At 41.9% G+C, this 15,348-nt stretch overlaps 1 protein-coding gene and 1 long non-coding RNA gene across 4 annotated transcripts in view; one reads left to right on the forward strand and one right to left on the reverse strand.

The window, feature by feature from the left end:
* The window catches only part of LOC133247169 (uncharacterized), a 41,535-nt gene extending 38,318 nt beyond the window's left edge, over positions 1 to 3,217 (reverse strand). Inside the window, exon 1 of the long non-coding RNA XR_009736288.1 lies at positions 2,648 to 3,217. This is a non-coding gene — a long non-coding RNA (uncharacterized LOC133247169). The remainder of the gene's footprint in view (positions 1 to 2,647) is intronic.
* A 262-nt stretch (positions 3,218 to 3,479) lies between these two features.
* Positions 3,480 to 15,348, forward strand: part of ACSS3 (acyl-CoA synthetase short chain family member 3) — a 194,733-nt gene continuing 182,864 nt past the window's right edge. Inside the window, exon 1 of one of the 3 annotated variants that reach the window (XM_061415644.1) lies at positions 3,480 to 3,904. In XM_061415644.1, coding sequence (XP_061271628.1) covers positions 3,597 to 3,904 — 308 coding nt within the window. In that variant the 5' untranslated portion in view covers positions 3,480 to 3,596. Of the gene's footprint in view, positions 3,905 to 10,450; positions 10,603 to 15,348 lie in introns of those variants that run through there. The other 2 variants (XM_061415642.1, XM_061415645.1) reach the window with 2 other exon arrangements.

Here is a 15,348-nt window from a genome sequence, read left to right on the forward strand (position 1 = left end):
ACGTTGCCCCCAAATTAGTTAAAAATATAATTTTGCTTTTTTTGAAGAAGTACAGAATGTACACGCATGCTTCAATTAAAATAATTTCTTACAAAAATTTCTGACTAAAATTTTAAGGGTGTTAGTGAAGTTGGAGATTTGAGGGATTTATTTTTTGGACTGAGTGTTGGTTTGCTAATGCCTAGGTGCTATGCAGTTTATACATATTTAAATTTTATAACAATCCTGTGAGATAAGGATTATCAGCCTCAAATAATGTTTGGTGTTAAAGGTGAAATGGTCTAACCTCAGGCAGATCTGCACACTACTTTCTAGCTTCCTCGGAGAAGGCAACGGCACCCTACTCCAGTACTCTTGCCTGGAAAATCCCATGGACGGAGCAGCCTGGTGGGCTGTAGTCCATGGGGTCGATAAGAGTCGGACACGACTGAGCGACTTCACTTTCGATTTTCACCTTCATGCATTGGAGAAGGAAATGGCAACCCACTCCAGTGTTCTTGCCTGGAGAATCCCAGGGACGGGGGAGCTTGGCTCAAGTTTCTAGTTTTATTGCTCACTCCAGTTCTCATCTCCACTACTCCTCCTGTGGACTGACCTTTACTTATGCTCTTCCCTTTTCTTGAAATGAAACTGGTAACCACAATCTATTTCAAAAAGTACTTAAACCAAAACAGCACAATGCAGGGTCCAGAAAAAACAGTTTAATCCAGCAGTGTGGGAGTCTAACTTTTCTTACACAATCTTTTAATCAGCCCTTTTGTTTTTCAGTCCTTAAACTTCATCCTGAACTTTCAGAGGAAGCCAGGGCCTCCTAATGCTGAAACATTTCAGGTTTCTGATAAGGAAATGCATTTTCTCCTTTCAGCTTCCCCCTGCCACCCTCCTGCCCCCTTAAATCATACACCATGAATTTAATTTCTTTCCATTGTCTCATTTGGCTTGTTGTCCTCTCCTGTTTTCTTCATTCTTACAGATTTTTACCACCACCATCACAGTCACCACCACAACCATCACCACTGTCCTTTCTTTTTTAGAAAGAAAAGGAAGATGAAGAAGAGGAATGGATGTGGGTAGTCACCTTGTTATATTTTGCTGGAAGTCTAAAATCTTTCTTCTTTTGAATCATTAGCCTGGTGTGAAAACTGTGGACTTTGGAGTCAGATTCCCCACCTTTTCCAAGTTGGGGCACAGAGAAAATGTATTTGCGTTGTATGCTGGGGTAAGTGGCAACACTAACACGATAGGTCAGTGCACCTTGAATCACAGGAGTGCCAAGGTATCCACCACACTGCCTCAAGGTGGTCAACATGGGGATTACAGTTCCTGTGTTGTAGCCACGCGTTCCGGGAAACAAGCTCACTCAGAAGGACAATGCAGATAGTGGAGTGCAGTTTATTACACCGGCGGGCCCAAGGCAGAGTCTCCTCTTAGCCAAGGACCCCAACCAGCATTTGTGAAAATCTTTTATACCCCATGTGTACGTATCTGAACCCACCACTCCAAATGCCTTGAGACTTACATAAGCCAAGGAAAATACAGTCCCAATAACCCCATCATTCATGTGCTATGTGCTCATGTGCTCAAACAGTCAAACAGTTAGCCAATAATCAATAAAGCCGAGGTTACACTCCAGTAGATACAGAAAAATTTATGGCCTGTCTGGAGGAAGGGGTGATTAGTGTATGGTTTCTCTTAGGCGATGAGTAAGCTAGATACGATCTTCAAGGTTCCCCTGTCTGGAGGGGGTCTTCTCCTTCTGTTGTTGTTTTCATAGGCACTAAACCCAGAGTTCAGAGTCCATTGGAAAGGTGGCTGAGCATGATCAGCATGAACAGGCCTAACATGGAGTTTCAGGCCCTATGAATTCTTTCTCACCTGCTTCTTAGTACTGGTTGGGAAATGCAGGAGCAAACATATCTGAAAGTGCCAGCACAATGTTGACACACAGTAGGAGCCAGCAGAGATCTCCTTGCTTCCTTTATATCCCCCTGAGTCAGTCTCAACTTACACAATGCAGGGGCCAACGTATTTGTTCATCAGACGACTAAGATGGACAGCACTGTAACACCACAGAGGATGATCTGGGGTCAGAGCATTCTGTAGACCAGAGAGCAGCATCCACAGCTGGGCAGAGGGCAGGAGGAGGCAGGAGGTTATCTGGCTTCCTGCCTCTGCACTGAAGGGCCTTTGCTTTTGGAAATCACTGGCCCTGAGGCCTTAGAAGAGTTGGCTGCAGGTGTTAAGGAAAAGTCTAGTGTCTTGTTTTTTAGATGAAAGGAAAGGGCTGAGGTGATTAAAGATATGTTCTTTGTTTTATTATATTTATCCCTGTTCTGTTTAACCTTTATTTTCACATTATTCTTTTCCTGCACACAAAAAAAATCTGTTTACAGCTTCTCAAGTTTACAATCTTCCTAGGGTCGGGGCATTCTTCATTTGTTATGTCGGATTTGGGCACACACATGTTTACAGTTAAAAGTGCAAATGCTGTCACACCAAACAGCATGTGGCATAATACAAGGCAAACGAGATAGACTCTGAATTTCACTAATGAGTTAGAAAAACAAAACCAAAAAAACCCAAACCCCAAACCAAACAGAATAGTGAGGAGTTTAAAGAATGTTAAGTCCACCAGACAGTAACTTACACCTCCTGCCTTTCTTTTTAAAGTTTCCTCAGCTTCCTCTTTTTTGATTCATCTTGACTTTGCTCTTCCTTTTGACTTAAATTTTTGTTTTGTTGGGTTTTTTTTGACTCATCAAAAAAACAACAAAAAACGGGCCAAAGAAACTCCGAAGAGGCAAATGGGAAGAGAGAGAAAGCAACAAGTCGTCCTGCTTTCTGCCGAGCTCGCGTGGGGGCTCTGAGCCGAAGGTCCCATCCCAAGGTTGGGGGTGGGGGGCTACCTTCCCTGCGGCCTGTCAGTCACCCCCACGAGGCTTTTTCCAATTCGGTTGGGCAACCTCCCTCTACTCCTCCTCTCTCAGCTGTCAGGAAATCCTGGAGCCGCCCTCGCCCCGGAGCCACTTGTTTTCTAAGTGGACAGGGATGGAGCTTTGTTTTCAAAAGAAGTAAATAAAAAAACCTGGGACTTCAGGGGCCCGAGGGCCGCAGAGTTCGGCTCGGCCGACGGCTCCCGCCCCCCCGGGGGGAGGCGGCTCTTCCCGCCGGTTCTCGGAGACCGACCCCGATCAGCTGCACACTACTTGTTTGCTGGAAAACAGGGGGGCCTGGGCCGGCGGTCCTCGCCTTAGGGGCTCTCCAGTGTCGGGGCGGGGGCGCCCCTCCCGGCGGGGTCGCGGGGCTGCGGACGCGCCGGGTTTCTCTCCAGGACGCGGGGACCCCACACCCCTCCCCGACTCCGCGCCCCCTCTCCAGCTTCCCCCCGCCGCTCCAGGTCGGTTTTTCCCGGCGACTCTGGTGGTGCCTTCCAAAGTCCCAGGGCCCTGGGCACACCTCGGGGTTTTCTCCCGCCCCCCGCCTGCTCTCCTTGGGGCCCCAGGAAGTCGCGAGCGCCCCACGGGTGGTGCGTTCAGGGCGGCGCGCGGCGGAGCCTGCAAGGAGTTGGGGAGGAAGGGGCGACCCCGCCGGCAGCTATGAAGCCGTCTTGGCTGCAGTGTCGCAAAGTCACCGGCGCGGGGGGCCTCGGCGGGTCCCTGCCCGCGTCCTCTCCCGCGCGCGGAGCCGGCCCGGCCCGCCGGGCGTACGTGGCCCCCGGCCCGCGGGGCGCTCTCGGGGGCCGGGGCTGCAGGGCGCTGTCCTCGGGCGGCGGCGAGTACAAGACCCACTTCGCGGCCTCGGTGACCGACCCCGAGAGGTTCTGGGGCAAAGCCGCGGAGCAGATCAGCTGGTACAAGCCCTGGACCAAGACGCTGGAGAACAGACATTCGCCTTCCACCAGTTGGTGAGTGACTTTGCGCCCACCCCCATCTCTTTTGGGCGTCCAGGCTCGACGTCCCCTGCATCGGAACCTGGAGTTCTTTTGGGAAAAGAGAGTGAGACTGGAGGTGTGATCACACCTTTTAAATCCGTGTTTAATTTCAACTTCATAAGTCAAGCTCTCTTGCCTTGTCTTGAGGGATTCGGTTACCTAGGGTGAGAGCCCTGGTTCCTGTAGACCAGAAATTTACCTGTATGGCCAGGCTCTGCTTAGCTGAGCAAGAGCCAGCCCCCGAGAGACACACAGTCTGGAAGGGTAAGCAACCACGGAAACAGGTGCAAGCAGAGTGATGAACTAAGGGTTTCTAAGTATCCTCAGGCTGTGGGGAGGAAGAGAGTTGGTGAAAGACTTCAGTAAGATCACACCTAAGTAGAGATTGGAAAAATGGATATATCCTCTCAAAGTTCACAAGGCTTCAGTTATTAAAGTCCAGGAGGTGGAACACAGGTTGAAATTTGACTGTTGATGTGGCTGCGAATAATTGTGTTGGTGGGAAAGGGGACTGGTGAGTCAGGGGTTGGTTTGGGAAAGGATTTATGCATCACGCCAAGTAGCTGGGATCGGGTCCACAGCCCTATCCTGTATATGAAGCTGCTAGAAATCATGGTAGGAATAAAGGTGCTTTTTTCTTTTTCTTTTAGAGTTATGATTGTAAGTAGTTATAAACATTGTTTTTGTGTTACAACAAACAAAAGATACATTTGTCGAATAAATGCCAAACTTGTCAGATTCTTAAGGGTGAATCACACAGGAGGACTCGAGTTATGGCTGCTCTTTGGGCCATGTGCCTAGCCCTTAAGAATGTGGTTGCTTTCCTCAGGCAGCCCCGAGGGAGAGATGTTTTCTCTAAAAAATTCTGCAAAGCACTGCAGTGAGGTTTCCCACTGCCATTTCCAAGTCCCCAGCAGTGAAATGGGAGAATGACATGGTCAGGTTTGCATTTGATAAATGTGTTCTTGTTGGGAGTAGGAATCTGGAAGGGAGAATGACCTCTCGACCAGAGACTGTTCTCTGTCACCAACATGCTGTGTCCCCTCATGATTGTTTGGAGCTATTTACATGGTTTTACCTTTAGAGTCTAGCACGTTTCCCCATCCAGTTCAAGTTTTCCAGTAGTGTTTGATTGATCCTCTCTTATGTACCCATCAGCGAATCAGGCATGTGGCATGCATGTGGCAAGGGGCACGGGGAGGTGTCATGATGGTTAACAGCCTGTTCTCTGGGGCCAGAATTTTGTTTTTGAGTTCTGGCTTTTATAGTTACTGGCTGTGTGTTCATAGGCAAGTTGCTTAATCGCTCTGTTCTTCAGTTTTGTCATATATAAATGTGTAACTAGTAAGATTAATTTAGTAAAGGATTAAGACCAAGTCTTAAAAGAAATAGACCCTATAAATGTTAGAGTAAGAATAGCTATCTTTGCACTCTCATTCCACAATTATTTAAGAGCAGGAAATCTCTAGATCTGAGAAGATCAAAACACCGAGATTATTGTCTCACCTGAGAATGTGTTCTCAAAGTTCTGTGTCCATATATCTGTCAAAAAGTATGGAACTGAAATTATTTATGTGACCACCGTCCCATAAAACTGTGCAGAAAACTCAAGAAATCACTGGGACACTCCAAATCAAAACCAATGAGGGCCAGACCTAAGGTAGTGGCAGTGGCACTACCTCTAGAACAGGTCTTTAGAGGATTAATTGAAGTTGGGGAGGGCTCAAGGGAGTACAGAGAATGTGGAACTCAAAATGTCCATCAAATCGACCTTTAAGATCTGGAGATTTTCCCTCTATGTTTTTCCTCTTCTTAATTTCTAGTTGCTTGCCTGAATTTTTAAAAATTGTAGGCATAAAATGTCTACTTTTAAAGAGGTTTTTGGCCAAAGGGTCTTTGTATGTATTTTATTTATTTTTTTAAATTTTATTTTATTTTTAAACTTTACATAATTGTATTAGTTTTGCCAAATATCAAAATGAATCCGCCACAGGTATACATGTGTTCCCCATCCTGAACCCTCCTCCCTCCTCCCTCCCCATACCATCCCTCTGGGTCGTCCCAGTGCACTAGCCCCAAGCATCCAGTATCAGTACATTGTAGGTCACGGTATTTGATAATATTGTATCCAAATTCTTCATCTTTGTACTCTTGGAATCACGTGGCTGTACCTGTTTTATAGCAGCCCAACAGATCAAAGTGAATAACAGATAAGTCTTTGAGTCTGTATTTGTTTTAGCAGTGTGATTCAATCTTACTGAGGAGTTTGGTTGGCAGAGCAGAGTTGGAGAGGCAGGTAGACATAGGAGACCATCCATCCAATCTGAAACTCCATTCAAAAAATGGTTTCAATCTGAATCCTATTTGGAGTTATTCTTCGTTGGTTAACATTTTTCTGCAAAGGTAAACTCAAGGTCAGGGCAAATGTTCACCCGCCCCCCTTTATACTCCTATATTCTAGGGCAGAACAGACATATGAATTTAAAAAGTGATAGGTAACAGGATACACGGACTTAATGATTTTTGATTCTGCATGTCTTGGGAGGTGGCAAGTGGATACAGGCACAATTTGATATGAAGGTGCTTTACTTACTTTTTGAAGCTGGGATCTGGGGAAGGGAGCTGTTGACCACCAATCCTTAAGTAAAATGAGGAAGGGCTGCGACAGCTAGCTGTTCTCTTCGCGGTGGAGCTGACAGAGGTGTGTAGTCAAGATTGCTGAAGCCCCATGGTTTCCCAGAAGTTGGATGGATTCTTCCTCATTATACGCTTATCTGTTTATTTTTTGTGGAAGCAAACTCCCCTCTGAATCTACAGGCCTACCAAAAGCCCCAACACATAAATAGTAATGCATATTAGGTTTCACAGTGACATAAACTACTCAATAGTAGTTTACACATGCAGTAGTATGAGCATGGAATCGAAGTCTTTGAGGGTGATACATTAGGGACCTTCCATTGTAGTGAATAGCCCTGTAGAATAGATTTCTGTATTCTCTGTAATCTCTGAGATCTTTGAAAAACAAATTCCATGTAGGTGCTTTAGGAACATGTGAAGAATTACCTTTCCTCATAGTTTGTTGGTTCATTCACATTGTTGACACCTAGCTTTGGGGAGAATAGAGTCTCTATTAGACTTCAGTGGAGAACTGACTATATGGTGAAGCAATTAGAACCCCTAGTAATTTCTGTAGTCCTGGGACCACAGAAAGGATGTTTTGGTTGTTTTCTCCTGATGAATTAGACATCCTGCTGCCTTTCCTGAAAGTGAAATCCAGCTACCCCTCTCAGAGGAATTAGGCAATTCACTTTTGCATTATGCATTGTGGTTAATTTTTGCGGTCTGGGTCATTAATTATCCCTTTGTCTGGAAACATTGCAGTCCTATTTTAGTTTGTTTATATTTAAACAACATTCAATAATCAGACTCTCACATACTGTTTGATTTATTTTTTTTGATTATTTAATTTAAATGTATTAACAGTGACCATAAGCTAACAAAGAAAAGTCTAAATGCAGATGATTAGAAAATGATTTCTGCTTGGTTAACATATCTACAATGGAAATCGTGTAGGTACTTTTTTTTAACATGCAGGATCTCAGTTTCTGACTGACTATGAGATAAAGGTTGTTTAAGTCTCCAAGTCTTAAAAGGGCTTATAAGTGTTAAAGATATCAATTATTCACTCATTGTGTGTATAGTATAAAGAAAATGATGAAAGAGATGGGAGACATACAGTAAATTATTACAAAACTATTTCTTTAGAGTTGTAGTAAATGCTATGAAATAATAAGGGGATTTGCCATAATCTTTTCTGGAAGGATTGTGGTAGGAGTCTTGAAGAAATGATGGTTAAACTGAGATCACAATGTGTAGGGATTAGACTCAGATGGAGGAGGGAACATTCCAGACAAAGAGAACAGCAGATGAAAAGGTCGTGAGGTATGAAGTAGCTCAATAAGTTCTAGGAACTGAAAGAAGGCTGACTTGGCAGGTAATAATTAAGAAACAGAAGGAGAAAGCCATATTGTGAATGGTCTGGTGAGTCATATTAAGGATTAAAATTTTTTTTCCTAGCACAAACAGGTCCCATAGTGGATGATCAAAACTTGAACTTCCTACTCTTCTTTCTGCACTGGAACAAGAAATGTTTGGGTTCAACCCTGGCTCTGCCACTTCCTTTGGATAGGCTTCAATATCCGTACTGGTAAAATAAGAGTAACGATAGGATCAATTTCTTAGGATTATAGAGGTGGGTGGGAGCATAAAATGCCTAGGACTGTACCTGGCACACAGACCTCGTTACTGATGTTTTTGAAATATGGAAGCGAGATTCCCAGAAGCTAGTGTGGACCAGAAAGTTTTCAGAGAAATGGTAGCATACGGACTCAATCTTAAAGTAGGATTTAGAGGAAGAAAAACACTTTTTGTGTGCAAAAGAAAAACTTTTGTGTCCAAACCAAACATGACGTAGGCATAGAGGAGAGAAAGAACCAAATATGCTTGTAGGTCAGAATGGATAGGAGATCAGTTGGCTTGTAGTGGTTATTGTGGAGTTACAGTTACTCCATAAGGTGGTTTCAGGATGGTTTTGGAAGGCTTGGAATAGCAAGCTAAGACATTTGCATTTGCTTTTTAGGCTGTACGTCACAACCTGTCTGTAAGTCTGCAGATAGGTTTTGTGTGACCTAGGTGCTGGGTTTTTTGTTTGTCTGTTTTTGAAGTAGTTGTCAGTATTTAAACATTGGAGGATTTCATCTAAAATTTAAATTTCCTTTAATGATTCAGTCTGGGGGGGTCTTCTTTTGAAAAAAAGCAGATTAACTGTCAGCGCTTGGTCAGCATTTTCACATGGCAACGCTTGGCTGGAACTGAGTAGCTGCTGTCCCAGGTGAGATTAGACACACCGATCACCAGGTGGGGTGTAGGGAAGTAAAGGAGCTATGATAAACCTGAGAATTTGACTCAGGTACCCAGGTGGAGGAATTGATTGTGAATTAAAGATACTGATTTGAAGACTTGGCATGAGCTTATAGGATTATAGGTTTGACTGACATTTGTAAAGACCTGAGAGCTAAAGCTTGGTGAATGTTGAGTTGGGGGGGAGAGAGAGCGCAATTTAGAGAGAGAGAGAATGAACAAAATACTAAAAACTGAACTGGGGAGATAAATGGAAGAGGGGGAAAAACCTGTGAGAGTGGATGAGGCTTGTTCAGAGAAGTAGGATAAGGAAGAGCAGAATATTTTGGTGCCATGGAGTAAGAGGGAGAGAAGAGATAAAAATAGGGAAGGTCGACAGTGGTCAAGGGCTCTAGAGAAGTTTTGAGTCTATTGAGGACTGAAAGATAACAGTCTTGACGCAGAAATCTTCAGTGATTTTTAATAATGTGATGTCAGTGGAGAAGTGAAGGCCAAAACCAGGATCCCGAAATACAGAGGGAACTGGTGGTAGGCAAAAACAGTCCAGGAATATATTGGACAATGACAGGAAGGGGAGGCGAGATGACAGCACGTGGAGGTGTCTGGGTTACCTGAAAAGAAGTTTCCTCATTATCTTTCCTTTCCCCACCTCCCCCTTTAAGAGCATCTCTTGTTTAAAGGAAGAAGTGAAGAAATCTGGGAAATAGGAATGAAGGGAATTTTGCTTATTTTGAAACCTGTTCCTCATTAATAGGACTCCTTGTTTTTACAAGTTGAACTTTGTGTGGTTTCTTATCTGTTGTTTTCTTTAGATGCCAGAAGTTCATGGAAAAAACAAAATGGAAAAGTCTAAAAGATGGAATAAAAAGCTACTTAATAGATTTACATGAGGTAGATAGCTAAGCATTTGATGATGAGTTTAACAGGGAAGATAAAGAGACAGTTAAAAAAAAAAGATGAAAGAACTAATATTTGTTGATTTGTTAAATTATTCTGGGGTTTCAGACCTGTCAGTAAGTGGTTCAGAGGGAAAAAAGTTCTTTATCTTTTACTTGCAACTTTTCTGAGTCTGACATTCTTTCAAAGGAAAACAAATAAGGAAAATATAATGTGGATTTTATATAACCAGAAAGTAATTTATTCCTCTATTGAATTTTGATTCTTTGGCAAACAATTAGCCACATTAAGCTGTCTTGGAAATTCAGCCTCCCTCCCTCTCTTTCTTTTCTCTAATAAAATTTCCTTCATATTTATCAGTGTATTTAGTTCTAGTTGAAAGGTGAGAGTTTTATCTTGGGATGAAAAAAATGTATCCCTTTCTGACAAACTCTAAATGAAATGAATTTATTCATAATATTGTGCACAGTACAGATACATTTAAATTTTAAATTATCATTTTTTAGAAATGAAAAAATATTTTATGAGGGTACATGGTGAGCATGAAAAATGGCCTGTTAGCAATACTCTCCCTCAGATAGACTCATCAAGAAAGACCAATTTAAAAAGATGGGCTTTATTTTATATTTTGAAGGTCAACAGCTTGGTGCTGTGCTGTATCTAATTTTCTCAGTCTGTCATGCTGCTGAAGGTTCAGGACAGAACAGAATGAACTACTGGAATGCTGCGATTACATAAGCAGGGATGGATTGCCTGACAAATGCACAGTCAGTGCACAATGGAAATTCAATCAGCTGTGACCAGTCTTCTACCAAGTGTGGGGTAAAGTCCACGCTCTTAGGACCTCCTGGAAGGTGGCTTACTTTTTCTTTTGTTCATGCCACATACTATTAGTTGAGAAAAAAATCCAGTAGTTGAAGTTATTTTTCTCTTCTTGTTCTCCTTTTCCCCCTCCAACTCCTCCTTTTTTTCATTTTCCCCTTCCCCCCACCTTCTTCCCTGCATCCTTCCTTGTTCTTCTCCTTCTTCTTTTTTTCTTAAAAGAATTTCCACTTAAGCAGTGACTCTGTGAAGGTGGCATTTCTTTCTATTGTGTGAAATTTGTGAGAGAAACATGTGGGAGGCTAATGAATATTTGTGATAATGTATCTGAATGTAATAACCTCTTTACAGTTTTAGGAAACACATCTGAAAAACTTATATTCTTTATGTAAACCATGTGGTTAGAGAACTTATAAAAAGTATGAATTATATGTACTTTTGCTGGCATTATGGCCAAATGAGGTAAGGGACAATGCATAGAAAGGAGAAGTATTATTCTTATCTAGGAAAATTGAAGTTTAAGAATTTCCAGTTTGAAATCGTCCAGCTGAAAGTCTTAGAATAGCTGAAAACAGATCAGGTAACTACGTTAGAGGAGAGTTCAATTTATAACTTTTAGGTAAGTAGTGAATTTTACTGATTTAAAATACTAGTTGCTCTAAGTGGGATAAAAGCATCTAAAGTCTGTAGGTCTTGACTTAAGAGATAACTCTAGGCAAGAGGAATACCTTCTCCAGGTTTTGATGTTAGAATAGCAACATTTCCCAAGTATAATTTTTGAGATGTCTCTCCCAAGTGACATTAGTTAAGTAAAAGAAATTTGGGAAGATTAAGGGAAAGGAAAGATTGCTCTGTAGACATGATCAATATAGATATCTGTGCAAAAAAAAAGTAGTACAATAAAATGATAAAAAATTTAAATAGCCCAAGGGATGTAAAATCATTATTATTGACTGTTTCCTAAAATAACCGTAAGTGAAAGCCCTGGAACTTAGAAAAGTCTACTTTTGCACTAATCTCTTTGCTTTCTCTCCACACTTTTTAAAATTTTCAGTTTCACTGATTCTCAGTTGTGAGTTAAGTGCTTTTCTAAGCCACAAATGCCGTGACATTGCCTTGCTCCCAACTCTCCCTGCTTAATCAAGGCTGAATGAAGTTTGCCAGTGTTACCGATGCAAATTTGTACCATATGCTATCATTTTCCCCTTGGGTAAAAATGTGGGTAGGGGAAAAAGTGTTGAGGATTGTTATTAATGGAGAAAAACAAATTGATTTCTGGGTTAAAACTTAGGTCCCCAGTCCTTGAGCAGTTTACTGTACCAAAATGTGGACCGTGGTGAGTACTGCTGTTCAGCAGTGTCTGTTCTCTGCTTTTGAGCCCGCAGGAGGGTCCAGCTTCCCCTCCCAGGGGTGGTTATGTGACTAGCTTTGGCTAAAGCAGCCAGAGAAAGGCGTGTCACTTCCTGTGAAACAATCAGTGGCTAGTGCTTCAATGCTTAGTCCTCCCTGTCAGTCAGAGCCATGGTGGAAGCATGTGTAGCCTGGGGATCCGAGCACATGCAGGGGATGGTTCTCTGGGGAGTCCATTTGAAGCCTCAGTAAGGGTGCATGAGTGAGGAATGAACATTGTTTCAAGTTACTGAGTATTTGCTATTGTTACTGTGTGATGGTTCTTTGGGGAGTCCACTTGAAGTCTCATTAAGGGTGCATGAGTGAGGAATGAACATTGTTTCAAGTTACTGAGTATTCGCTATTGTTACTGTGTGTAATCCAGCCTATTTTATTGATTGTGACATCATTAATGTATATATTAATAACATATAATAATAACATAGAACTTTTTGAATGAAAGTGTCCAGCATAAGGCATTGGCGAACCACTCCAGTACTCTTGCCTGGAAACTCCCATGGACGGAGGAGCCTGGTGGGCTGCAGTCCATGGGGTTGCTAAGAGTGGGACACGACTGAGTGACTTCACTTTCCCTTTTCACTTGCATGCATTGGAGAAGGAAATGGCAACCCACTCCAGTGTTCTTGCCTGGAGAATCCCAGGGACGGCGGAGCCTGGTGGGCTGCCATCTCTGGGGTTGCACAGAGTTGGACACGACTGAAGTGACTTAGCAGCAATTTAGCAGTCCAGCATATAGTGAAAACAGCTAGGCTTACGGTATCTGTGCTATGAGCCAGATAGAATACTAAGTACTTGAATTTATTTAATATTTCTAATAACCCTGTGAGGTAGGGGACCTTATACTCTTGTTTAGTGTGTATGGAAATGAACATACAGAGAGTTTAAGAAAACTTGCCTAAACATATAAAACTAATAAGTAGCAGATCTAGGATTTGAACCCAGGCAGTCTGAATTTGCACTTCCTAGGTGGCTCAGTGGTAAAGAATCTGCCTGCTAATGAAGGAGACTCAGATTCAGTCCCTGGGTTGGGGCAGATCCCTTGGAAAAGAAACTGGCAACCCACTGCAGTATGCTTGCCTGGGAAATCCCATGGACAGAGGAGCCTGACGGGCCATAGTCCATGGGTCTCAAAGAGCTGGATATGACTAAACACAGCAACATAGCACAGCATGGTACAGGTTGAATTTAGCATCTGTGCTCTAAATATACACTACATTATATTGTTTCCGTAATAATTGTCTTATTTAATTTTTGCTTTTTTTTTTTCTTACCCCTTCTCCACTGAAACTACTAAAAGTAACTTTAAAAATCTGGATTTATATCTCAGAAGCATTTGGAAAGTATCTCTATTTTATTTAGAATGATAGACTGATGTTCTTTGAAAAAAATAAACTGTATATTTGATGTAAAATATTTAAAATGTATACAACAGTCCCAAAAGTGGTGGGAGAGGGACTTTATATTAATTGTTACCTACTTTAGAAATGTTTCCTGAACAGTAGAAAGCGATATTAATCCCTTCTCTTAAGAATGCTATGTTGGTTTTCTGTCTTAAGGAAAATCTAATGACCACATTATTACTCATTGCTTGTAGTGTGCTTTAGCATTATTTTTATGAGAACACATGATAAATAGCCTAATTAATTCATCTAATTATGAGTACTTGAAAAATTTCCTTTCCTCCAACTTCTCAGGAAAAAATAATAGGACTTGTTACATGTTTGTAATTATGGAAGTTGTTTGTTTTGATTACTTTTTTTTAATGCATTCAAGTATAGTATTCTTTGCTGTTTTGCTTCCATTGCTTCTCATCTTGATCCTAATGCAGGTGGACAGACCTTGATACATAACATATGTTAAGTGCAGGGATGAGTTTTTTCCCCAAGGAATCATATTGCATCCATCTCTCTTGTTTCTAAGATGAATATCTTATTTTTGAAATCCAGTACAAGAACCATGAACTGTGGGCTCTCTCACTAACCTGTGTTATTCCATAGGTGTTGCCAAACTTTAGGGAACAAATAATCTGAAAATGTTAAACCTTCCTTTGAGTGTCTAAGGGATGAGCCACAGCAATATCTGAAGAGTCTGTAATAGATTGAGAAGAAAACACACGTGACTGTTCTCTAGCACATGACTGAGTTATTCATTCTTTTCTGTAAGACTGAGGAATGCATTTCAGTAATGATAATAACAGTAATAACAATCATGGCGATACAACAGAAATCACTGTGGAGCACTTGTGCTGAGTCAGACTCTATGCTAATACTATATGTGTACTTTGAATCCTTCTGACACCCTATGAGATACATATAATGCATTTTTATGACTGTGTAAACTGAAGGACAGAGTGATTAAATGACTTGTAATATAGTGGTAGACTTAATTTTTCACACCCGTTGGGTCACACTGTAAGAGCCCAATTTCTGTAATGAATTGTGACTACACTCTTTAAGACGTCTTTTGCCTGATTGTCATATGACTGTACCTGGCAAGTACAAAGGAATGAGAGCAATGATTGAATTAAAAAATTTTTTTAATCAGAGATGTAACTTCCCTTCTCTCATTTGTCACCGATGTTTCTATGTGTCTTCCATTTTCTTCTCTCATTTTAGTGGAATTTAAATCTTCACTATTTTCCCAGAGTCAACTTGTACCTGTCTTCTTGGTACATGGTTCTTTCCTAAAAAGCCTATCACCTTGAATCTTATTTCCCTTTAAACTAGTTTGGCAAAGAATGTTCAATTCCCATTTGCATTTGGTCACTTACATAAAGCTCATCCTCCACTGATACTTTTCTTTACCAGTAGCTTAAAAGATCACAGCTAGGTGACAGGGGGCAGGGGTCAGGTCTCAGTCATCTTCGCTGTCTCTACCGTGGAATGCACCTGACCTTGTATATGTCTGTCGAACTATTTCAGGTTTAAGAGTTGTATCCATGTCATTTTACCAGATTGTCATGTTTTAGTCACCTTATTTAGTAAACATATTAGCAGATAAGCAAAAGAAAACTCACTGTTTAAAAGTAGTAAAAGACAAATACCATATGATCTTACTTATGTTGTTTAGTCACTAAATCATGTCTGACTCTTTGAGACCCCATGAACTATAGCCCATCAGGCTCCTCTGCCCATGGGATTTCCCAGGCAAGAATATTTGAACTGGGTAGCCATTTCCTCCTCCAGGGGATCTTCCTGACCCAGGGATCAAACCCATGTCTCCTGCATTGCAGGTAGATTATTGACCACTAAGCCACCAGGGAAGCCCTGATCTTGCTGCTGCTGCTGCTGCTGCTAAGTCACTTTAGTCGTGTCCAACTCTGCGACCCCATAGACGGCAGCCCACCAGGCTCCCCCGTCCCTGGGATT

The sequence above is a fragment of the Bos javanicus genome, chromosome 5, assembly GCF_032452875.1.
Source record: "Bos javanicus breed banteng chromosome 5, ARS-OSU_banteng_1.0, whole genome shotgun sequence".
Taxonomy (NCBI): Eukaryota; Metazoa; Chordata; class Mammalia; order Artiodactyla; family Bovidae; genus Bos; species Bos javanicus.